Source organism: Prunus dulcis, chromosome 1 (assembly GCF_902201215.1).
Source record: "Prunus dulcis chromosome 1, ALMONDv2, whole genome shotgun sequence".
In the NCBI taxonomy this organism is placed as follows: Eukaryota; Viridiplantae; Streptophyta; class Magnoliopsida; order Rosales; family Rosaceae; genus Prunus; species Prunus dulcis.
Genome location: NC_047650.1, coordinates 3,753,316 through 3,778,314, shown reverse-complemented (window position 1 = coordinate 3,778,314; position 24,999 = coordinate 3,753,316). Strand labels below are relative to the sequence as shown.

Below are 24,999 nucleotides of genomic sequence, written 5' to 3'. Positions count from 1 at the left end.
CCTGTTGATCGATTGCTTGGACAGAAGAATGGCGTCATAGATCCCAGCTCTCCTCCAGTGACCCCCATATCTCGGGAGGAGTCTGTCAATCCAGTCTGCCCATTTGACTGGACTGTTCCTCACCTCGCTGGACGGGAAAGATCGACTCAAATTCTCGCTGACCCAAGAATGAGAAGCCAGGGCAGAGTTGCTCTCGAAACACAAAGGAGCCTCAGCGTCCTTTTTTAGCAATTCTGCCGCCTCAGCCGGAACAGGGCCAAACCAGTGAGGCCCCAGCACCAGGGTATTCTCGAACAAATGAAGAACGTTCTCATCCAGATTCTTTTGGGCGAAAGGATGAAGCTTGCTCCTGACTTCTATCGCGTGGGCATCAATCCCGCTCCCAGTGATGTAATCAGGAGGAATTGAGGCCGAAGGGGATTGAGCACGGGACCTTGGGGAAGACATTTCTAGAAACCAAGGGAAGGAAGCGAAGAGAAGGTAAAAGAAAGGGAGAGTTCGAAGAAGACGATGGAAATCCTGAAGAAGAGCTCAGAGGAAGAACAAAATCGAAAAAGGGCAGGTTTTTCAGAAGCGTTGGTTTCGAGCCTCATTTTAAAGAAAAATTCGAAAACGTGGGAGAGAAGAAGATGGGACGGCACCTGAAGATTATTAGCTAGTAACTAACTAATAACTAGCCGTTTCTTCCCACGAACTCTAGTTCGTGACAGGCGAACGTGGCAGACGACTGGCGCGCAAATTAATGACAAGAACATTAAGTCTGAAAACCGTTTCAGTTTCTGAAACGATTCAGACTTAGGGGGCATTGTTTGGGCCTGAAATTCCCGCGCCAAAATCAAAAAAAGACAAGCCCATAATGAAATTTCCCACTAGGCCCAAAAGCTTGGGGACAACAAAATTAGGATCCATACGGCTTGGGCTTTACGCCTTTTTATCGAAAACAAAAGTCCCCAGCCCAAGAAAGCCCAAAAGAAAGAAGCTGTCATCCGGGCTTTAAAAGGATCAGCCCACAAATTGTTTGGACTCAAACCCAAGAGACTGAAAGATACTACCACGTGGCTACCTCAACTTTGAGAAAGTCAGCATTTTCAACTAGAGTTTTTTATGGGAAGGGACGTCTCGGAAAAACTGCCAGGAGAAATCAAAGAGCCCATCTTTTTAGAGATTTGTTTTGCCCCAAAGCAACACACCATCTTCAAAAGGATTCACAGGCCATGCCTTCTCAATTAGAACAGGAAATAAGGAATTATTCAAAGAAATACAGAAGAAAACCAAACCGCCATGAAAAGCAACAAGCGTTGGCGTTGGTTGAAACAAAAAGCAGTCGCCCAGGGAACTAGGGAAGGGATCACTGGAGACTACTGAGAGCTTGTCTGCCACGATTGATAAAGATCTTTCCTGAGGAGATCTTTTTGCCGCCCATTTTAAAATTAAAACACCTCCAGAAGAGGATCTCTTATAAAAACAGAAGCAGGCAAGAAAGAAAAGGACAATCAACTCATCAATCAAAAAAAACAACACCAAGAAAAAGCCAAGAGCTCACTTGAAATCCGAAATTCAGACTTAGAAAACAAGTCTTCTAGAACGAGACACCTCGTTACAAATTTGGTTCAGCAAAAGCCAAGACAAGCAGAGTTTGAGTTTTCACAGACGCGGAGACCCCAGAGAACTCAGGACGAGTCTTATTCAAGAACAACTCTCGTAGTACGATCCTTAGCTCATCAGACCATCGAGAATAGCCACTTCTGTCCCTTTCAAGCAGGAGGAGTTGCAGTTCTGCCTATTCAAAAGGCCTCACAAAGCGTGAAGAAAACGTAAAGCTCTGCCAAAATCCAACTTTGGTATCGATTTGCAGGTCAACCTAGCATTTGAAGTCACAAAGCAGTGCGGACCAATCCAGACATGTCCAGTCCAGCCTACAGCAGAGTCTTCCATTCAAGCGGAAACGAAGTTCCGACAGTCCTTTAACTTGTCTAGAGTTAAATATGTGTATTTATTATCTTGCAAAAGGCAGTTCTGCCTAAAACAGTCCACCTCTATCAAACACCTCTGGCCAGAACAGCCGTTTTCTTTATATACTGAGATAAATTATGAAAGTCCTTACCAGTCTAAGGCAAGAAAAGAACTTACTTGGGAGATATTCCTCACCCAAATTCACAAATCGTTTGATTTTTAGAAGTCAGTAACTTGGGGCGCAAGTTATCTATTCTAAAAAAAAGTCTGCTAGAATTCACGTTGCTAGCAGTGGCACGCTCGCACACCAAAGAAAGCTGACTCGCTTGACCAGTACATGGTCTCCAAGCCAGTGGGGAACTTCGCCCTTCCATCACAGGAGCTAAACGCAAAAACGGGTGAACAGCATCCAGTAGTGCCCTACTGGCAAAGCCTAGAATGGTACCTACCACACCTGGTACATTAGAGGCGACTCCTCCTGCCAGATCATGACAACAACTGTCTTCCAATACCTCTGGCTGCACTAACCCAAGAGCGATTTCCAGAACTGCTACTTTGGTTCGAACCTCCGCTGGAACGGAATCCAGGTCGGTAGCCTCCATAATTGCGACCACTCGATGATTTGGAACTGTAATTACCTCTCTTAGATGATCCATGACTAGGACCACCTATGTTAAACTGCTGCCTACGGAGGTCACCCCGTGGTCTGACCATCATCTGGCTGTTTTCAAGTAATGAAGCAGACATCACCACATACCACTTACTGATCACAATACCTCGGATGGAGGCCTTTAACCCCATCGTGAAAAGATGGTACTTCTTGCTTTCATTCTTCACTAGTGGAAGACAATACTTAGACGGTTGAAACTTTTTCTCATACTCTGATACAGTCATTATCCCCTGTCCAGCTGTAAAAAGCTATTGCATCTTCACAATCTGGTAGGCCTGTGGATAGTACTGACTGTCAAATGCGGTTCTAAATACTTGCCATGTAATGGTTAAAAGATCCCGATATCTCTTCTTAACCGAGTCCCACCAATGTCAGACATTTCTGATCAAGACGAAGGTGGCCAGATTAACCCTACTGTCCTGTGGAACAGCCATGGCCTACATGATCTGCTCCATCCTGTTGGGCTACCGTTACCATCAAAATCAGTGGCCCCCAATCCTCTTTGCGTGATCCGCATATCTCACTGAGGGATCTCTGGGCTGCCTCATCCTGGCTAAAGCCTGAGCCAACAACTCCAAAGCCTACTGGAAGTTAGGATTTCCCAGCATAGTAGACATAGCAGGTACGGTTCCTGACGAGTCTCTAGCAATAGACTCCTCTACCGGTTCAGATACCGATGCAGTTTCTGCCCGATTTGGGGATCCCATCCCCTTTTGTCGGGACGATTGTCTAGTCCCCATACGGACACCACCACACTTAGGGCCCATCTGAGACACAGATTTTCAGAAAAACGAGAATGCACAAAGTGCAAAGTCTACAGGAAGTGGAACCTTGCTCTGATACCAAATTGACAGAACCCGATCCAAATTCCGCTTTGGAATTCGAGTCGGACTCTGTGCGTGTCCGACACTTGTCGAATGTCAGGCACAAAAGACCTATTTGCCCTTCTAGTTACAAACTTAATTTTAATTTAGCCTTGACTCCCACCAAAAATTCGGCAGAGTCTCCCCAGTACTTTGTTCAACCCCAAAATTTACACCTGTCAAAACGAGCATGCATATCTATACAACCAACTACCAGTATTTAATCATACATGCCAATAGTTCCGTTCTCAATCTAGGGCAATATATCAGAGCAATTCTAATAGTTTACAGATGAGTTCATCCTGTTACAAAACAACACTTCTGTAACAAAGAAAGGCGCGGAAGACACAATGGCCCGGTGGTGGATTTCCTGTGCACGCTATAGCCTGAGGGCGTAAAACATTCAAAAAAATGTGAATGGACAAAAATAAAGGTTCAGAAAATAGCATTAGAATATACTAACCCCCACTGTAAAAAAAAAGTTAAGTAAAACTGAATATTTAAACTGCCTTTGAATCATACTAAAATCAAGGCTTTCACATATTTATATACATATATGCAAATCATATTCAAGATTCATAAAACTAGCATAAAAGCACTGTATTCAATTTAAAACTACCACCTAGGTGTACCCCTGTAATTCAGTCAATTCCTGATATCCATCAATTCCCCTGGTAGGTATAGGTGACACAAAGTCAACCCGAGCCGCAAACTGGCAGGATTCAGCCGACCGTAGTTAGCCTGATCAGCAATCCTGGCTCTCACGGTCCGGGCGTCCCCGAAACTCGTGAGGCAAATGTCAAGTGCACTCACAAAACTGAAGATAAACTGGATGTCTGTAGACATCGTCATATCTAAAGGCAACATATACTGAAAGCAAGCTGTTTTCTGTAGCTGGGTACCCACGGTGGTTTAAAAAAATATAAAATTTCTGAGAAAATATAACATGTCTGGAAGATCTGCTGAATAACTGAATTTTTATTAAATCAAGAACTCTGCTGCCATAAGAAAATATAAGGTTTATGAAAAATCTGATAAATAACTGAATTTTTGTTAAGTCTGGAACTATGCTGCCATTTTATCTGATATAAATCTCAATCTCTGCTTTCCATATCTCTTTAGCATATTCAACTAAGCAACATATAAATAAGGATATTTAAATTCAACAAATCATGCTAGGAAAATCACGATCAATAAAACTTATTCAAGATCCAATAATAAAATTTATTTGCATAAAATCATTTATAAAAGAAAAGTCCACTTACTCCTAGTCCGAGCTAACTAGACCTTCTGAAGGTCCCTCCTGCGAGTCTGTCTGGTCCCGGGTGCCTGGTTGAACCACCATGAATATTTAATTAATAAAACTGCTCGGTATAAAGATTTAATTAAAACCCTGAACCCCGACTTCTAGAAGTGCGTGCACGAACTTTAAAGTCATTCTTATGCCCACTTAAGCATTTCAGATGTTTAGAACTGTCTGAAAGGACCCGAGATTTCACTAAGCGATAAATTCCTATATTGGTCAATACGGACCTCGTGGGGCCCACGACCTCCAATTACCAATCTGAGAGTTCCTATAGGTTCCTCACATTTAAGTAACCATGTCCTGCAAGTCTGGTCTGAAACGGACGATCGGATTGACCACGATCGTGTAATCGTATAATTTCTAAACCCTAGCCCCAGGGTTCGCGATTTCAGAGTATCCGGGACTCCGATTCACATTCCGTCAAATCTTACACGATTCTGAAATTATCTAGAACCACATATATGAAATTGAGTACGATCCAACGGCTCAACAGTATTGAACCGAAAATCGCACAATATGGAAAATCCGTTCGAGGCTCAAACGGTATCCAAATTGAGATCCGCAAAATCCTACACGCTCGTGACAACCTAAGGATCGCAACAAGACATAGTGCCACTGCACTACCCTCACCCACGCTCCGCTGCACGCGCCGGCAGCGATGGGTGTCCAAAGCGATTACACCTCGCCGGAAAAACTTAAAACCACAGCTCCAAACTCCTACCCTAGGTAAAACACCATATTTGAAACTACTTTTGTTCTTGGACCTACCCCAAAAACTCACCGAAAGTGGCCGATCACGGAGGCGAAAAATCGGCCGAAACTTCAAGTTCAAAAATCCAATAGCTACACTGAGAATTGATTAATTCCAACCCAATAGGTAGCTAGAACAGCTCGAGAGGTTCAAAATCCATACCTGGGTCGACAGAAACGATGGCCGGAGGAGGGAGATCGGCGGCTGTGAAGATTGGATGACGTCAACCTTCTTCCCCAATTTCCGGCGAAATCACAGCGGCTGGAGGCGGGAGGTGGCTGGGGCTGGAAGAGGACGTCGTCCCGGTCGGTTTGGTACTAGCCCCGTCCACAGCCGTGGCAGGTGGCAGGAGTTGCGAAGGAGAGAAGGTGGAGGACGCTGGAGAGGTCGCGGGAGGGAGAGAGAGAGAGGGAGAGAGAGAGAGAGAGAGAGAGAGGGAGAGCTGGTTTTATAAAATCCCATTTTGAAATATTTACGATTATGCCACTGAGTTTCTTTTGACCATAACTCTCTCGTTACAACTCCGATTTGGGCCCACTACGTGTCGATGAACTCATTTCATCATGCTCTACGCAACGGTGTCTGTAGAATTGTCAAATTCCTTTTCGGTCAAAAAGTCAACTTTTCCTTAATAAAATATTATAAGGGCAAAATTGTCTTTCCTCAAAATAAATTATTGATTAAAAATGAATTTTAGGTTTGGGTCATTACAGTAAAAGTTGTGATTGTGTGCATATATGTGGGTTGGCCACGAGTGATACCTCTCATGGGATTTCCAGTAAAGATGCATTCAGATGGAAACGCGCCTTTGAAATTATTGTGAGACAGATCAAGAATGCGCAACTCAGGGAAATGAAGATTCCTTTTTTGTTTCCCAATCACACCATAGAACTCATTATGGTGCATTGACAAAAGTTTCAATTCTGGGAGACACCCCAACCAAAAGGGGAAAACATCATGGAATTCATTGTTTAACAGAATAAGAGATTCAAGCATCACACAATTCGCCAATGGCCTTGGCAACTGCCCCTGCAATTGGTTAAGGCTAACATCAAAAATCCTTAGATTGCTTGTGTTGGTGTATGCTTGAGGAAGAACGCCATGAAAAGAATTATTCCGAACATTTAAAATTTGTAGATCATTGCTGAAGTCTCCAAGACACTGAGGAAGCATGCCACTCAAATTGTTATTTGACAAATCAAGAAACTGAAGAGCACTCAGAACACAAATCAATGGTGAAATCTCTCCAGTTAACTTGTTGTCTGAAATTTCGTAGTCTAAGATGCTTGGTTGAGGTATCGGTAGTGGTCCTTGTAGCATGTTAAGATCAAGGTATAAAACTTCTAGTTTGACCCAGGGAAGGACTACAGGCGAAGGTTGACCAAAGCCGATAAGGGAGTTTACAGAAAGGTCCAGATACTCCAAAGTTTCTGTGCTTATGTTCAACATCCATTTCGGCACTTGGCCAGCCAAGTTGTTTCTAGAAAGGTCCAACCAGAACAAGTTTTGTTCATGTCTTAGGAATTGTGGGAACTCTTTTATGTTGTAGGACCCCAACCCGAGAACCCTTAACTTCAGAAGAGTTGCATTCATAGTTCTAGATTCAGTGAGCACTTCCAGTTTGTTATCAACTTAAGAATCTCCACTGTACCATGCAGACTATTACTCCCTAGAGAAAGGATTTGGAGATCCATAAGATTGAATATTGACTCAGGAATTGAACTACGCAATTTATTAAAGGTAAGATCTATGTAAGCTAGCCTGCTAAGATTACCCAGCAAAGATGGGATTGGACCAGTTAGTTGATTCCAACGAAGATGAAGATGAAAGAGCTGTGTGAGGTTTCTAAGAGAAGACGGGATGTAGCCACTTAGATTGATGTTTTCAAGGTCTAGATAAGTAAGTTTGTTTTGCTTCCCGATCCAAGACAAGGGACCGCCACTGAAATTGTTATCAGAAAGTGACAAATATGTCAGTTGGGTAAGGTTAGCAAACCAATCAGGGATTGGACCACTGAAGTTGCATGCCCTAGCATCCAGTTCCTGTAATGAATCAAGGTTCCTGATTGAAGACAAGTTTCCTGAAATGCAACTGTCGCCAAACTTCTGGGACACGAGACGACTGCTTCGATTAAACTCAGGCAAATAACCAGTGATATCTTGGTTATATCTCACATCAAGAGTTTCAAGGTCTTCCAACTCAAAAATTCTTGCCGGAAATTTTCCAAACAAGCCACAATCTTCGAGGAGGAGAGATGTCAAAAATGATAAATTTGCTATAGAATCGTGTATTGTTGAAGATATGTTAATGAAACTGAGGTGAAGCTTTTCTAGAGTGATTAAGTTTCTAATGAGGCTTCTCAAATCGGATTCTCTAAGAAATGCATCCAGATTGAGAGATAGATCAAGGGATGACAACTTGGACAACTGTGAAAGCTGGGATGGGATTTCACCAAAAAAGACAGAGGCAGAGAGTTTGAGGTACGTCAGCTGTGGAAAGTTCCCAACGGTAGTAGGAATTTGAGAGTAATTGAAGTTATTGTGACCAAGGTTGAGCCTCTGGAGATGAACAAGATGGAAGAGGCTAATGCTTGAGTTGATAGATCCATAGAGCCCAAAACCAAATTTTTGTTCTAATGAAATTGACAATGTATGTGCATTTAATGAATTCACTAATTTGAATGGCATGATTTTTTTATCAATATGCGAGGAGTATTCGAACTTGGGAACTACTAAACTAACAACTAGTTCATGATGACGAGAATGTGATAATCTCATTCATGTCCCTTGTTACACACTTCCGTTATTATAATAAATTTCATAATTTGAAAAATGTAATAGCGTAGTTTATATTTTTCTTTCACTGAAAAAACAATGAAAGTTGTAGTGAAATCATTTGTGTTTTTTCCTTCTTCTTTTTTCAGAGCACCATTGCAAAGGTTGTCGGTAGTGTAGGACTAGATTTGAGTTGGTTTGGTTTTGGGCTCAACCTTGACACCGAATCGGAGGTGTAGGGTTGGCTATTTTGGGAACCATACACTGAGCCATTGCAAAGGTTGTTGGTAGTGTTGTGCTTGCTCTAGTGGTAAGAGGACTTGATGCTAAGGAGGTATGGGGTTTGAGCCATCGTGGAGGTAATGTTTTTTTGTAATATATGGTTTGTGAACTGTGACCAGTTTGGTTTGGGTAAACCAGTCAATTTCAAAACATCAAACTATAAACTAGACCAAACCAACCAGTTTGGTTTGGGTTGAAACTGAAATTAAATTAAATAAAATAATAATAAAAACTAGACAAAACCAACTCGATCAGTTTGGTTCAGCCAATTTGTCAAGTTCTTAGTCTGATTGCCCACCCCTAGTTGTTGATATACGCGCGATGTGGCCTTTTAATTAGACTTCGCTCTAGAAAAATTATAAATCTAAAATAAAATAAAAACCCCAAAATGAAATTGTATCCAACCCAAAGATACAAATTCGGATCGGGTCACAAATTCTCACAGCATTTGGAAAAAATTGAAAAAACTGCAGTTCAAACAACCAAGCAAGCATTTGAGATAGCAATATTTTGGAACTCTTGATTTGAGACTCAAACTCTTGAGCAGTATAATATATCGCAATATTCTTCAAACAAGTTGAGGATAGAGATGTGGAACAACAGTGTGTGATATATGTGGTAGCATATATTTTCGTCTCCAATCAGGGCACGCCACGTGGAAAAAAAGATTATATCTTAAATTAATTAATTAAACCAGTTTATTTGGCTAATTAATTAATTGGAATAAATATCTTAATTAATATGATATTATCTTTATTTAAAGAGATAATATCATTAATTAAGATATTATCCTAATAAAGAGAAGATAATATCATTTAATTCAGATATTATCTTCTTAAGAGATAATATATTTAATTCAGATATTATCAAAGCCGACTTGATCCCTACGAAACCCTAGCCCCGAGGCTCCTATAAATAGACGACCTCATTCATCATTCAAGGGACTTTAGAAAACCTACTCCTTATACCCAAGAAAAATACCCGAAGCTCTCTCTCCCTCTCCACTCTCCATATTTTCTCCACACGGCTCCGGCCACCACACACGGCTTCGGCCACCCGGTTTACACCCTACATACAACTCCGTACCCTTTGCTTAGCTATTGTTTTCCTACAAACACTCGAACTAACTTAGGCATCGGAGGGCCTTTGGCCAACACCCCCCCATGCTCCCACGTACACATCCAATGAAACCGTAGCCCGTGTGCAATTGGGGTCCACACATTTCTCTCCTCCCGATCCACAAAGTCAAGTAGACCTTAATCTGAGAGTTGACCAGCTAACTCAGAGAATGGATGACCAAAACAATTTGATGAGGCAGCTCCTCAACCAAATAAACTTGGCTCAAAACCTTGGCCTTGGACAACAGGGCGAAGAGAGAAGGATAAACGAACGCCCCGATAGGCAGTTCGGCGGGAACCAAGCAGGTCGAGCACAGGTAAGCGGACAAGGAAATGCGCAACAACAAGATCAGCTCGCGGACATGTCGAAAGCATCCGCAAGCCACACTCAGAGCAGACGAAGTTTCTCGTCCAGATTGAATTTAAGGACCAACGTGCGTGACCGGCTGGGCCCAAGACCTGACATCCACGCTCGCCTCGGCCAGCAGGAAGACGTTCATGAAAGGTTAGGCTCCCAGGGAGGTCAACTTGACTGCCATCGAGAAGAAAGGCGCTCCGCTGCCCGCTCATAGAGAAATATTCACGAAAGGATAAGTGCCTAGTGAGGTCAACTCGACAATCATCACAATGAGGACCGTGAAGAAAGGCGCTCCGCTACTCGCTCTCGAAGAACCAATTCTCGTCGCCAAACTACTAGAAATCCCTCACAAGCGTAGTCCACCAACACGCCTCCTAGACAGCGCAACCGAGAAGGTCGACCCTTGCAAAACAATGAGGAAGTCAATCAGCATCGTCTAAATCGCGACGGTCATCAACATGACCGACTAGCCATGCTTGCAAAAGACGTTGAGAAGCTTGTGAATAACCGACTTCGAGACTTAAAGATTGGCGAAAATTTCGAAGATGCACTACGCATTGAGGTAGACCGAGCAAACTCCTCACCTTTCACAGTCAAAATTGAGCAGGCTATTCCTCTGAAACGATTCTCAACGCCCTCTTTTACATGCTTCAAAGGCGATTCCGACCCCGAAAGTCATCTGAAGCATTTTAAGAGCCTTATGATCCTCTACAAAGCCGAAGACGCGCTAATGTGCAAGGTGTTTGCAATGACTTTGTGAGGAGCAGCTCAGGATTTGTTCCATACCCTGCCATCTGGGTTGATCAACAGCTTCAAGGAGCTTACTTACGTCTTCACTAAAGAATACACTTCTTATCGGACGATCAAGAAGAATCCTGACCATCTGTTCAACCTGTGCAAGAAGCCTTCGAGATTACATCAAGAGGTTCAAAGCAGAAAAGCCCAACATCGTAGGGTGCGATGACCAAATCGCATCCTTCGCATTCAAGAAAGGTCTTCTAGCAGAACATGACATATACAGCGAGCTGATTATCACTCCCATCCAGACTATAGTAGAGGTCTTCGCGACCGCAGAACGCTACGCACTCCGGGATGACAATCTTATCACCGCGAAGAAGTCTACTGAGCAGGAAGATCGACCGGCCAAGCGGGCAGAACAAAGAGGCGACAAGCTTGGCAGCAGGGACAAAGACAAAGGCATGCCATGCCCACAAAGAGAGGCTATGGCGAAAGAGAATTACACCAAGTTCTCCATCCCTATACATCAAATTTTAACCCAAGTGAAAGACAAACCTTGGGTAAAAAGACCGCCACCCTTGAAAGGAGATCCGGACAAGAGAGATACCAGAAAATATTGTACCTTCCATTCGACACATGGTAACAATACGAATAATTGCTTTGCTTGGAAAGCGCATCTCGAAGAACTCGTGAGAGAAGGTCATTGCACGGAGTTCATTGCGAGGCAGGCCATCCAGCAAATAGAAGACCGCGATACCGCCAAGGAGCCACCCCAGAAGGTCATAAGATTAACACAATCCTAGCCAACTCTGAGGAGTCTGGATTGACCAATAAAGAAAAGAAGAGGAAGATCAAACAGGCTACTATGATCTGCCAAGTCTCAACTAGCCTCTCACTGGCAGATGACGATCCCGTGATCGGCTTTCAGAAGAAAAACTTAATAGGCCTTGATCTACCGCACAACGATGCCCTTGTCATTAGCATTCAAATCGCTCAGGCCATGGTCGACTGAGTCCATGCAGATGAGGGCAGTGCAGCCAACATCCTACAATTGGCAGTCATCCAACAGATGGGCTTAGAGGCAAAGATCAATAAATCAGCCAAGTCGCTGATTGGTTTCAATGGCGCAACGACGGTTACCGTGGGCACGATAGATCTCGACGTCTACTCTCCACCTGTAATTAACTCGCAAATGTTCATGCTCATTGATGAAGTATCACCCTACAATGGCATTCTAGGCCGACCATAGATCGGCAAGATCAACGCCATCACCTCTGCCACACGTCAGAAGATCCGTTACCCAGTTTCTGGGGGCGGTATCAGCCAGATCAACAACGATCAGACAGTGGCGAGGAAATGCTCAGCTCAAGGGCTGAAGAAAGGCAAGCAAACACAGTTCCTCCCTGTGAATCAGGTATATCTAAAGGGAGTAGAACAAACAGAGGAGAAAGCAGATCCCATTCCTGATGGCCGAGCATACCAGAAAGGAAAAGGAATAGCTACTCCCCAATAGCAATCAAAGAATCAGGACCAAGTCGAGGGAATCCGTCCGGAGGTCTCTCCTGAAGAAGGATGGAAGCCCGAAGAGGACGTCGAGCTAGTACCCCTTGATCCTGACAAGCCAGAGAGAAAAGCGCGGATCGGCTCGCGCCTAAGCCATGAGGAAAAGATAGAGCTTGCAGCCTTCCTCCGGAACAACAAAGACGTATTTGCATGGTCGCCATCCGACATGCCTGGCATCGATCTCCAGATCATCTGCCATCGCCTACACGTCAACCCAGCCATCAAACTTGTAGCGCAGAAGAGACTCAACTTCGCCCCCGAGCGGGTTGCTATCATTGAAGCCGAGATCGATAAGCTTCTAGCTGCTGGTTTCATTCAAGAAGTCTCCTACGTAGAATGGCTGGCGAACGTTGTTCTAGTGGCAAAGAAAGATAAAGGTCTGTGGAGAGTGTGCGTCGACTACACCGACCTCAACAAGGCATGCCCTAAAGATAACTTTCCCCTGCCTAGAATTGATCAGCTCGTCGATTCAACTTCCGACAACCAACTGCTAAGCTTCATGGACGCCTACTCCGGCTACAACCAAATCATGATGCATGAAGATGACAAAGCTAAAACCTCTTTCATCATCGAAAGAGATACATACTGCTACAAAGTCATGCCCTTTGGGCTGAAGAACGCCGGAGCAACCTACCAAAGGCTGGTGAACAAAATTTTCAAGGAACAAATCGGCAAGACTATGGAGGTCTACATAGACGACATGCTAGTCAAAGCTCCCGAGCGAGCAAACCACATCAAGAACCTTGCCGAGGCATTCAGCCTACTCCGAAAATACAACATGAAGTTGAACCCGAGCAAATGCACGTTTGGAGTCTCGTCCGGCCGATTCCTGGGATACTTAGTCACCCAAAGAAGAATTGAGGCACATCCAAATCAAATCAAGGCTATACTCAACATGAAGTCACCTGCCACAACAAAGGAAATACAAAGTCTAACGGGTAGGGCGGCAGCTCTCAACCGATTCCTCTCAAGATCTACCGACAAGTGCAGGCCGTTTTTTAAAGCCTTGAAGAAAGGACACAGGGACAAGTGGGATGACGAGTGCGAAGTAGCTTTTCAAAACTTGAAAACCTACCTCACTTCACCTCCCTTACTCTCAAAACCGATACCAGGCGAAGACTTGTACATCTACCTGGCGGTGTCCGACTCAACTGTCAGCTCAGCTCTCATCCGAGAAGAGCTAGGGGCACAACATCCGGTATTCTACACTTCAAAAGCTCTCCTTGATGCAGAGACTCGCTATCCGAAAATGGAGAAGCTCATTTTTTCGCTTGTAATTTCCGCGAGAAAACTAAGGCCCTACTACCAAGCACACCGGATAATTGTCATGACAGAATTTCCTTTGAGATCGATCCTCCACAGCCCCGACGCTTCTGAGCGACTCATGAAATGGGCTATCGAACTCAGTCAATACGACCTCCTCTACCGGCCGAAGACTGCTATAAAAGCCCAAGCTTTAGCAGATTTTGTTGTAGAGTTTACTCCGACAGCCGAAGAAGAGAAGATGGTCACAAAAAGCAAGGAAAAAGCAGATGACACTTCCCCCACTGATTCAAACCTACCTAACGACATGTGGCAATTGCATGTAGACGGAGCATCAAATCACAAAGGAGCAGGGGCAGGCGTCGTCATAATCACCTCAGACGGAACCTTGTTGGAACAAGCCATCACACTAGGCTTTTCTGCTTCAAACAATGAGGCAGAATATGAGGCATTGCTCGCAGGACTGCGCCTAGCAAAAGAACTGACGATCAAGAGATTAGCCATCTATTCAGACTCCCAGCTGATCACGAATCAAGCCTCAGGCGAGTACATGGCAAAGCATCCAAGAATGATCCAGTACCTCGACAAGGTCTAAGGACTTTTGAAAGAATTTCCTACTTTCACCATCCAACAAGTTCCATGGACAGAGAACACTCATGCAGATGCGTTGGCAAGCCTAGGATCAGCGCTGGACACCCAGTTCAGACGCTCCATCCCAGTCGAACACCTTGATCGACCAAGCATCGAAGAAATGGAGCCAATCGACTCAATGCAAATCGATGAAGACCCCAGCTGGCAAGACTCCATCATCGACTACTTAGTAAATGGAAATCTGCCGACGGATAAGTCCGAAGCTAGGAAGGTCCAACAGAAAGCCGCGAGATATTACATGCAAGGCGACAAACTCATTCGCAGATCATACTCCGGCCCTCATCTCATTTGCATAAAGTACCCTCAAACACTTGAGGTCCTCTGCAAAATTCATGACGGTGAGTGTGGCAACCACTCTGGGGGCAGGTCACTCGCCCAGAAGGCTCTAAACGTAGGCTATTTCTGGCATACTATGCGCCACGACTCCACCGAATATGTCAAAAGATGTGATCGCTACCAACGGTACAAACCAGTTCCTAATCTGCCTGCCGAAATCTACCATCCGCAGAACAGTCTGTGGCCCTTCATGCAATGGGCCATCGACTTAGTAGGCCCTATGCCAACAGCACCTGCCAAGAAAGAAATGATGATCGTCGCCACTGATTACTTTACTAAATGGATCGAGGCCGAAGCTCTATCCTCTACTAAAAAAGATGATGTGGAACGATTTATCTGGAGAAACATTATCTGCCGGTTTGGCTGCCCACAATCACTAGTCACTGACAATGGCTCACAATTCATCGGCAAGCAGATCACTGCCTTCTTCAAAAAGTATGGCATCAAGCAGCATCTATCTACCTCGAGATATCCTCAAGGCAACGGCCAGGCCGAGGCATCCAATAAAATAATATTGGACTGTCTAAAGAAGATATTAGAAGGCACCGAAGGGAAATGGGTATACGAGCTCCCTGGCGTACTATGGGCTTATCGCACCACCATGCGAAGATCAACTGGCGAAACCCCATTTTCCCTCGCCTATGGAACTGAAGCGATCATTCCTCCTCACATCACTGTTCCCTCTATAGGAATCGAAGTGGGCAGTATTGAGCAGAACTCCGAGCAGATGAGACTCAACCTTGACTTACTTGAAGGCAAGTGCGAGAAGGCCATTGTCCAAGTCGCCTCCTATCAACAGCAGTTGAAGTCTTACTACGACAAAAGAGCCAAGATCAGACAGTTTCAACCAGGCGACCTTGTGCTAAGAAAGGCCTTCATCACTGCACAAAGACAAGGATCTAAAAAGATGAAACCCAATTGGGAAGGCCCTTACATGATCAGCCAGTCCGGGGGCAGATGAAGTTATACGCTTGACACCATGGAAGGGAAGGAGATTCCGCGACAATTGAAAGCCTACCACCTCTAAAGATACAATCCATGACGCTTCCTTCCACCTCTGAAGAAAAGAAGCAGCTACTGCAAATTTCAGAATGTGCCACAACAAAAGACAGTTGCCCATAAGTAGCGTCCTTCGGGAGACACAGGGCGACGACTAGAAGCGTCCTTCGGGAAACGCACACAAGAAGCTTCCTAAGAGAGACGCAGGGTGCGCCAGGAATTTCCTAAGGGAGGTATCCAGGTTCCTATCCGTTTCCTAAGGGGGGGCAGGATAGCCAAACAATTGCCCATAAAAAGCGTCCTAAGGGAGACGCAGGGCGACGACCAGAAGCGTCCTTCGGGAGATGCAGCCTGCAAAACAGCGTCCTAAGGGAGACGCAGGGCAGGCCAAGAGTTTCTTAAAAAGGGGTCACCATGCTTCCTGCAGGAAATATCCAGGTTCCTATCCGTTTCCTGAGGGGGCAGGATAGTCAAATAAGTTGTCCATAAAAAGCATCCTAAGGGAGACGCAGGGCGACGACCAAAATCGTCCTTCGGGAGACGCAGCCCACAAAGCAGCATCCTAAAGGGGTTGCAGGGTGCGCCAGGAATTTCCTAAGGGAGGTATCCAGGTTCCTATCCGTTTCCTAAGGGGAGCAGGATAGCCAAACAGTTGCCTATAAAAAGCGTCCTAAGGGAGACGCAGGGTGCGCCAGGAGTTTCTTAAAATGGGGTCACCATGCTTCCTGCGGGAAATATCCAGGTTCCTATCCGTTTCCTAAGGGGGGCAGGATAGTCAAATAAGTTGTCCATAAAAAGCGTCCTAAGGGAGACGCAGGGCAACAACCAAAAGCGTCCTTTGGGAGACGCAGTCCATAAAGCAGCATCCTAAGGGGGTTGCAGGGTGGCCCGGAATTTCCTAAGGGAGGTATCCAGGTTCCTATCCGTTTCCTAAGGGGGTCAGGATAGTCATACAGTTGTCCATAAGCAGCGTCCTAAGGGAGACGCAGGGCAACGACCAGAAGCGTCTTAAGCGTTTTTTGGAAAAATGCAGAATACGCCCGGAGTCCCTCAAGGGGGACCCTGGCTTTTGCCAAAATCTCAAGGGAAATACGCAGCAAGACACTAACCGGTTACTCAAGCAATTCACAAGACAATATGCAAATTGAAGTTGAAAAAAAAAATAGAGACTGAAATTTCCATAGCAAAGTGACCAACCGGCCAAGTTCAAACAAAAAGAAGATGGTCAAAACAAGACCAATTATTCTAGACAAAGAGCAGACTACAAAAGCTGAAAAGAAATAAAGGAGTCTTCGTTTACTCCGAAACGCCAGCAGGAGACCCCTGATCTGCAGCCTCTTCCGCGTCCACCTGATCAGCCACGCTCTTAGCAGCTCCACATGCCTGATCTATGACTGCATCATCCTCTGCTTCCTCCTCTTCAGCTGCTGCCTCTTCAGCCACCTGCTCTTCAGCTCCTTTGGTGTTTGCAGCATTAACCTCCTCACTTTGCACAGGGGGCAAGTCAGGATAGAGCATCTCGATGTCTTCATCTCCAATGGCATAGAAGGGATCATATCCAATTGTGCAGTCCAAGTAGCCTAACTTGTACGCGTCCATGACAGCTTCGGACTTGGATTCTTCAGCAGACTTATGATAGGCGTGAAATCTAGCCAAAAGCTTGTCATAACTATGAGAGATGTCGGCATTCTTGCTCTCAAGGCAGAAATAAGCATCTTTTCGACTTGCCAAGTCAACAGCAGAAGAGCTGAGCTCGGAATCCTTCTCAGTAAGGGAACTCTTCAGCTCAGATATCATCGCCCGCAAATCAAATTTCTTCTTCTTGTAACGAGTCTGCTCGGCAGATAGCTTGCTAGCCATCTCAGCATTCTTCTTCTCCAACTCACTAAGCTGAGCAGAAGAGAGGGCAACAGCAGACGACGAGTTTCGAGTGGTCTTCTCAGCAAAAACCACTCCTTTTTGAAGCAGATGAAATGTTGCTTCTCTTTGTTTTTCCAAGGAAAGACTTGAAAAAGTACCAAGATCACCAGCCTGACGGACTTGATCAACCAACTCAGCGCAAGCAGATGGACTCGATAGAAAGTGCGTCTTGAGCAGATCAGACACGCCCGCATCCCCTGTAGGGCTAGGCTTGTCCACCCTTAGATCAGCCGCTGATGTTGCAGAAGAACCTTTTTCCCTGAGCAGATGACTCTCTTGCTTTCCTAGCCTCTGCCAACCTTACTTCCAAAGGAATTGACGACGATGAATCAACCCCACGCTTGACTGCTTGTGACTCAACAGTTAGATCATGATGGTTGGATGGATGAGCAGACCTCGCACATCGACCTCCACTCTTCGACTGGTGTAAATGACCCGAACTTCGGAGAGGAAAATCAGCATCTCTTGGCTTCTCAATAGGTGAGCTGGACTGTGCACGAACTACGTCGCGGAGCAGATCACGATCTCCAAACTCATCAGCAAGAGGCTTAAGGGGAACATCCCTAATGTTGCGCATACCACCAATCTTCTTGCTATCTGCACCAACAAGATGTTTGACTCTGGCAGATGACGCGGGAATAGCTCCTACTTGGGTTTTCTCAGCAGAAGGGAGCCTTGGCTTCTTCCTCAATGGAGACACATTCCTCGCCCGTAAAGAAGTAGCTGGAGTTCTCGAAGACTTGACATCGGCCTTCCTTTTTGGTGGGGGTTCAGCAAAGCACTCATCCTGTTCAGCAGATAGATCATCAGGGTCCGGACCATTCTGCTTCCATCTCTCGACATCCTCGGCAGGGGGCAAACCACCGTCTTCTTCCCGATACTCGCTCAACAGCCAGCGCCACTCACGAAACTTTCGGGGAATGTTCAAAGCACGGCGGACCTTAGCCATGTCAAGGCCAGGTAGCTCCAAGACCAGCATGCGCCTCATGCTCCATTCGATTCCAGCACAAATTCCTCAGCTATTTGTCAACTATTGCTCACGAATTGCAACTCATGCTGGACCATCTCCTTGCTGTCAAAAATCGAAAATATATATATACGTACATATATATTTTTACGAGCTCGACTTACTTGGGATGCACGGCAACTCCTCTCCTCAACAAGCAGTACAAATTCTCCAAAATCTTTCTCAAGCCAGAAGGTAGAGAAGTTAAGTTTGCGATATGAGAAAGAGTGAAGAGAAGCCCTGTATTTATACAGGTTGGACAACCCGGGTCAAGAAGGAATCACAAGCTCATTCCTACTGGGAATCCAACTCCAACAATAGTCAGAAGCCTACACCAATTGGGAATCCGATCTGCGAAGGAGTCCAACTAACATAATAAAGCCCAGACACAGTTGGAGAGCCCGAAAAAAATAATTTCATCTCCTACATGCCCACATAAGCGCCATGCAGAAGCGGGGGGCATTTGTGGGAGCATATATTTTCGTCTCCAATCAGGGCATGCCACGTGGAAAAGAAGATTATCTCTTAAATTAATTAATCAAACCAGTTTATCTGGCTAATTAATTAATTGGGATAAATATCTTAATTAATATAATATTATCTTTATTTAAAGAGATAATATCATTAATTAAGATATTATCCTAATAAAAAGAAGATAATATCATTTAATTCAGATATTATCTTCTTAAGAGATAATATATTTAATTCGAATATTATCAAAGCCGACTCGATCCCTACGAAACCCTAGCCCCGAGGCTCCTATAAATAGACGACCTCATTCATCATTCAAGGTACTTCAAAAAACCTACTCCTTATACCCGAGAAAAATACCCGAAGCTCTCTCTCCCTCTCCACTCTCCATATTTTCTCCACACGGCTCCGGCCACCACACACGGCTCCGGCCACCCAGTTTACATCATACATATAACTCCGTAACCTTTGCTTAGCTATTGTTTTCCTACAAACACTCGAACTAACTTAAGCATCGGAGGGCCTTTGGCCAACACCCCCCTGGTGTGGTCTATTTACTCCAGTCTTTTTTACAAGAATCGAGGAAGAGAGAGGAGGAAGATCAAAGGTTGAAGGATCTAGAAGCGAATATTCTCCCGTGAGATTATTTGCACAAACAATACCCATATAAATTGTACCCCACAAATCATAAATACAAAATTACCTTGGGAACGTTTTCTCGCAATTTAATTTCAAGAAAATTTTATTAAAAGTTTTGAAGAACAAGAAGATGTATCATCGACAAGATAATTAAAGACATTCCATACACACGTAACATCTAGCTTTTCCTTAATAGCACTTGATTCACAAAGTTGTCTAAATTTGCAGATGAAGAACCATGTGGACTAGCGGCTTCTTCTGCCAGTTTCTTCCAATCCATGACCTTGTTTTTCAATTGCTTACCTTTCTCTTCCCCCATCAACTCTTTAACAAGCTTTTCCACTTGGTCTCTCTTGGCATCTTTACTAATCTCCATGCCAATTCCCCACAAATTACAAACACAATGACAATTTGTTTGCTGGTCAGTAAAGATTGGCAAGGAGAGCATAGGCACACCTGCACATAGGCTCTCAATGGTTGAATTCCAACCACTATGTGTTAAAAATCCTCCAACTGATGAGTGCTCAAGGACTTGCTCTTGTGGGCACCAACTTGCTATAAGGCCTCTTTCCTTAGTTTCAGCCTCAAACTCGGGTGGAAAAATCGCCGATTTACCAACAACCAGATCAGGCCTAATTACCCAAAAGAAGGGAAGCCTGCTGTTTGCCAGTCCCCAACCAAACTCCACAAGTTGTTCCGGTGTTAAGACCGCTAAACTTCCAAAATTGACATAAACAACAGAGTTTGGTTCTTTAGAATTTAGCCATTTGAGCCACTCAGTTTCTTCTTTCCACAGACTATATCCCATAGCCTTCAAAGGGTGCTCCGGTATCTGGTTAAGAAGTAACTGGAGAGGGCCAATTGCATAAACAAGTGGAAACATGGATGAGAGAGCATCCAAAACTTCTTTCTCCAATGCATCAAAACTATGAAGAACAATTGCTGTACCTTTACCAAATCTTTGGATTGCTTCCAAGCAGAAGATCCAAGATGCTTCGGCGGGGTCTGTGGTAATAAAGTTGTTTGGGAGATCCCTTAACCTGATACCTTTCATAGCGGGAACCCAATCTATGACATTGTCAAGAAAGCCATTTGTTAACCAGGTTTCATCTGCAAATACCCAAGTCAAGAAAAGTAAGCTTTTATATGTACCTCACATGTCCTCAACAATAATGAGAAAAAAGACAAGGTTTCCAATACAATTCGTAAGTAGTTGAAATAAAGTTTGATTTGGTACTTGTAGTTTTAATAAAGTTTGATTTGGTACTTGTCGTTTTAATAAAGTTTGTTGAAATAATCTCTCTTTTGTTTTACCTTTGAGTGGAGCAAGTCCCTTTTCCAGCAAAGTAGGAAACTGCTTATATCCCATGACGCCGCTTGCAGACATAGTGAAGAAGAGTACCACAGGGATTCCAATTTCTTCAGCTGCTGTGATGGTGAAGCTCATCCAACCATCCGAAACCATGTGAGACAACGGAGGAATATTGGCCTTGCCATTGAGTTTCATGAGGAGATCACGAAATGGAGCTGGTAAATTATTCCTGACTGACTCACCAAGCAAACGAATGTATTGAGTGGTGTCTTCTTCTGAGCTTGGAATGCCATCTGGTATGGATTCGAATCGAAAACTAGGCAAGCCGTCGAGGGAGTTGGGTCCAAGAGACTTGAGGAAGCGCTTGTGAATGTACTCTGTGTTGACAAAGGTGATATGGAAACCTCTGTGGTGGAGGAGTTTTGCAAACTTAAGCATCCCCTTTACATGGCTTTGAACCGGAAGAGGAATGCAAACAACATGAGGCTTGCTGCTGGCTACTGCTTCCTTGGAACCCATCTCTACTCTAAATATTTGTTTTGTGTATTTCGTGTATGCGTTTGCACTCTCATAAATGCAGAGTTTTGTAGGGTTGGCAACATCTTTTGTGAAGATTGTTTTTGTGTGGAGATTATTTATTTTTGTGTGGCTATCATGAGAATGACTGCATGCAATTGAAAATGAAAATTGTTATTTCTCCTCTGAGCCGCCGAAGACTAATTTAGATAATGATAAGCATGGCATCTTGAGGCATAGATTTGCCCCCTATATATATTATCAGAACAATTAAAAGAAATAAATTCTTTTATAAGGCTGTCTACATTAAAATGAGAGAGTCTGAGACGGAGCTGTCTTTGTTATTATGAGTCCCACAAATTATATATATATACTAAAACTGAACCCCGAGTTGCTGTTCCTTGACTGTTCATTAGGAATAGTGAAATGACTTTTGTGCCCCTACTTAACTGGTTGCCCTTAAGAATAGTGAATTGTCGAAAATGCTCTGCGCTAAACCTTTTCTGCTCTTTCCTTTTTGCCCCTTCCCATTCGCATCAGGTTCCACTATTTTGAACAAGAATTTATATTCCATTATTGTTGTGCCGAAGAAATTTGTCAGATTCTTCTATTTTGGATCCTGAAAATTATTGAAATGCTCAGCGCCACAAGTCCTCTGCCTCTCACTAGACCTCCTCAGGCGTCACAGAGCGCACAGCTTAACGTTGACGCAGTGCGGCCGAGTCATCCATGGCAACGTCATCAGTGCCTGACTCGGAGTCCGATCTCACTCTCGTTCTCCTTGCACCTAAATCCTCCGTTTCGTTCAACTTTTTAAATTTTTTTCTGGTGAATTCAATGCAGCTGTGTCGGCTCGGATTATGCAGCTTTCCAGTCCTTGTGGTTTATCTTTAATTTGAACCAGAACAATGTCGACTGGTTTGACAAAGAGAAGCAGGGTGACAGTGCTAAGCATTGATGGAGGTGGCATTAGAGGCATAATTCCCAGCATCCTCTTAGCCTTTCTTGAATCCAAGCTTCAAGTACGTACTGCATTAATATACATAATCAAAGTCAAAATAACACTTATCGTGCATATAATACATATAGATAGATTGAATCCGACAAATCATTACAAATTTACTTTGTACATGTTTTTCTTGTTATTTATATTCAAGAAAATCGTGTCAACATTTATGAATAACAAGAAGATATATCATCGACAGGACAATTGAAGACATTCCCATAGTTAAATTAACATCTAGTTTTTTCTTAATAGCACTTGATTCACAAAATTGTCCAAGTTTAAGGAGAAGAACCATGTGGACTAGTGGCTTCTTCTGCTAGTTTCACCCACTGCACCTGTTTTTCATTTGCTTACCTTTCTCTCCCTCCATTAACTCTATAACAAGCTTCTCCACTTGCTCTCTCTTGACATCTTTACCAATCTCCATTCCAATATCCCATTCATTACAAGCATAGTAACAGTTTGTTGGCTGGTCAGTAGAGCATGGCCAGCACAGCATAGGTACACCTGCACATAGACTCTCAATGGTTGAACTCCAACCGCAATGTGTCAAAAACCCTCCAACTGATGAATGCTTAAGGACTTGCTCTTGTGGACACCAACTTGCTATTAGACCTCTTTCCTTAGTTTCATCCACAAACTCAGGCGGCAAAATTGCCGACTCGCCAACAACGAGATCAGGTCTAATTACCCAAAAGAATGGAAGCTTGCTATTTGCTAGTCCCCAACAAAACTCGACAAGCTGTTCGGGTGTTATGACAGCTGAGCTGCCAAACTCACATAAACAACTGAATTTGGGGCCTTAGAATCTAGCCATTTGAGGCTCTGAGTTTCTTCTTTCCATAGGCTATATCCCATGGCATTCAAAGGGTTCTCTGGTATCTGATTGAGAAGTAATGGGAGAGGGCCAATTGCATAAACAAGTGGAAGTATGGATGAGAGAGCATCCAAAACATCTTGCTCCAATGCATCAAAAGTATGAAGAACAACTGCTGAAGCTTTATCAACCTTTCTCATTACTTCCAAGCAGTAATTCCAGAAGATGTCATTTGGATTTGTGGTCATAAAGTTGTGTGGGAGATCCCGTAACCGGATGCCGTTCATTCCTGGAATCCAATCTATGACCTTGTCCAGAAAGCCATTTGTTAAGCAGCTCTCATCTACAATAATGCCCCACAGGTGAAGGAAAATTTTATTTGTTAAGAATCTAAAATTTAATAAAGCTAACAAAAAATAGGTAAATGTTTGAGTAATATTCACCTTTGAGTGGAACAAGTCCTTTTTCAAGTAAAGTGGGATATTGTTTATACCCCATGAAGCTGCTTGCAGAAATACTAAACGAAAGTACTATAGGGATTCCAATTTCTTTTGCTGCTGTGATCGCGAACGTCATCAAACCATCCGAAAGGATGTGAGTCACCGGAGGATTGTCGGGAGTTGCTGTGTGATTCAGTTTTCTGAGGAGGTCTCGAAATGGAGCCAGTAAATTATTTATGATTGACTCGCCAAGCAAGAGCTGGTCTTGAGTGGTATCTTCATCTGAACTTGAGAGGCCATCTGGTATGGTTTCGAATCTGAAACTAGGCAAGCCGTCGAGGGAGTTGGGTCCTAGAGACTTGAGGAACCTCTTGTGATTGAACTCTGTGCTGACAAAGGTGAAACCTCTATGGTGGAGGAGTTTTGCTAATTTGAGCATTGCCTTTGTATGGCTTTGAGCTGGAACTGGAATGCAAACAACATGTATTGGGTTATTGGCAACTTCATTGGAACCCATTTTAGATTGTGTTTTTGTGTGTCTCCCACAAATGCATTGGTTTATAAGCTTGAAGAAAATTATAAAAATGGCTTCTGCAATGCAAAATGTTGTCTTGTATCGGAAATGTTGTTTATCCTATCGCTTGTATTAAAAATAAAAAATAAAAAAATCAACCACTCCAACTCCGTCTCCACCAACCCCTTACTTATTTTAAGTTTAGAGTTTGTAAATTCAAGTCAAATAATGCTAAAGAAGCCAAATTTATGTAACAACAAGTCTCTGTTGAAGAACCAATTGTCACATAATTCATCTTAATTATTATTTTATTATCAATTAGTGAGGAGAATCTAACTTGACATAAATTTTAATTTAAAGTTGATATGATTTGTTTTTATGTTTTGAAACCAGTGCCTTATAGTGGCAAGTGGCATTAGCACATGTCATCCTTGGCCTGAATTATTCAGATTCTATCTCAAAGTTGTTTTGTTGTAGGATGGTCCAAAATAATAGTCCAATGGCATCTCTTATTATAAATATCAGGGTGAAATAATAGATGTGTGCTATAAAATGAAGAAATAAGAAAATCGTAGTTTTCTAATAACACAGTTGGGTCACTTCTATTGGGTTCTCCAATGATACACGATTCCATTTCACATGTGCTTTTCCCTAGTTAAAGGACAAATGAAGGTAATTGAAAATTGGAGAAATCAACTATTCAAACAACAAAACTAAACTATTGAAAGAACGT

At 43.6% G+C, this 24,999-nt stretch overlaps 2 protein-coding genes and 1 pseudogene across 2 annotated transcripts; all 3 read right to left on the bottom strand.

Moving 5' to 3' along the window:
- Positions 1–7,132: 7,132 nt before the first annotated feature.
- On the bottom strand, positions 7,133–8,230 carry LOC117615923 (receptor-like protein 6). The gene has a single exon (XM_034345104.1). The coding sequence runs from the start codon at positions 8,228–8,230 to the stop codon at positions 7,133–7,135; it is 1,098 nt and encodes a 365-aa protein (XP_034200995.1).
- Positions 8,231–19,819: 11,589 nt separating this feature from the next.
- Positions 19,820–21,524, bottom strand: LOC117614871 (7-deoxyloganetin glucosyltransferase-like). The gene is made up of 2 exons (XM_034343792.1): positions 20,976–21,524; positions 19,820–20,771 (listed from the first exon to the last, which is right to left on the bottom strand). Exons 1-2 carry the CDS (start codon positions 21,490–21,492, stop codon positions 19,840–19,842), a joined length of 1,449 nt encoding a protein of 482 aa, XP_034199683.1. The 5' UTR covers positions 21,493–21,524; the 3' UTR covers positions 19,820–19,839.
- Positions 21,525–22,729: 1,205 nt separating this feature from the next.
- On the bottom strand, positions 22,730–24,310 carry LOC117615341 (annotated as a pseudogene).
- Positions 24,311–24,999: the final 689 nt, after the last annotated feature.

Excerpts from the sequence above, each read along its gene's own strand:
- LOC117615923 (XM_034345104.1), bottom strand. The coding sequence starts at position 8,230 with ATGCCATTCAAATTAGTGAATTCATTAAATGCACATACATTGTCAATT.
- LOC117614871 (XM_034343792.1), bottom strand. The coding sequence starts at position 21,492 with ATGGGTTCCAAGGAAGCAGTAGCCAGCAGCAAGCCTCATGTTGTTTGC. Across the intron at positions 20,772-20,975 it reads GGGACTTGCTCCACTCAAAG|ATGAAACCTGGTTAACAAAT; the intron begins GTAAAACAAAAG and ends GGGTATTTGCAG.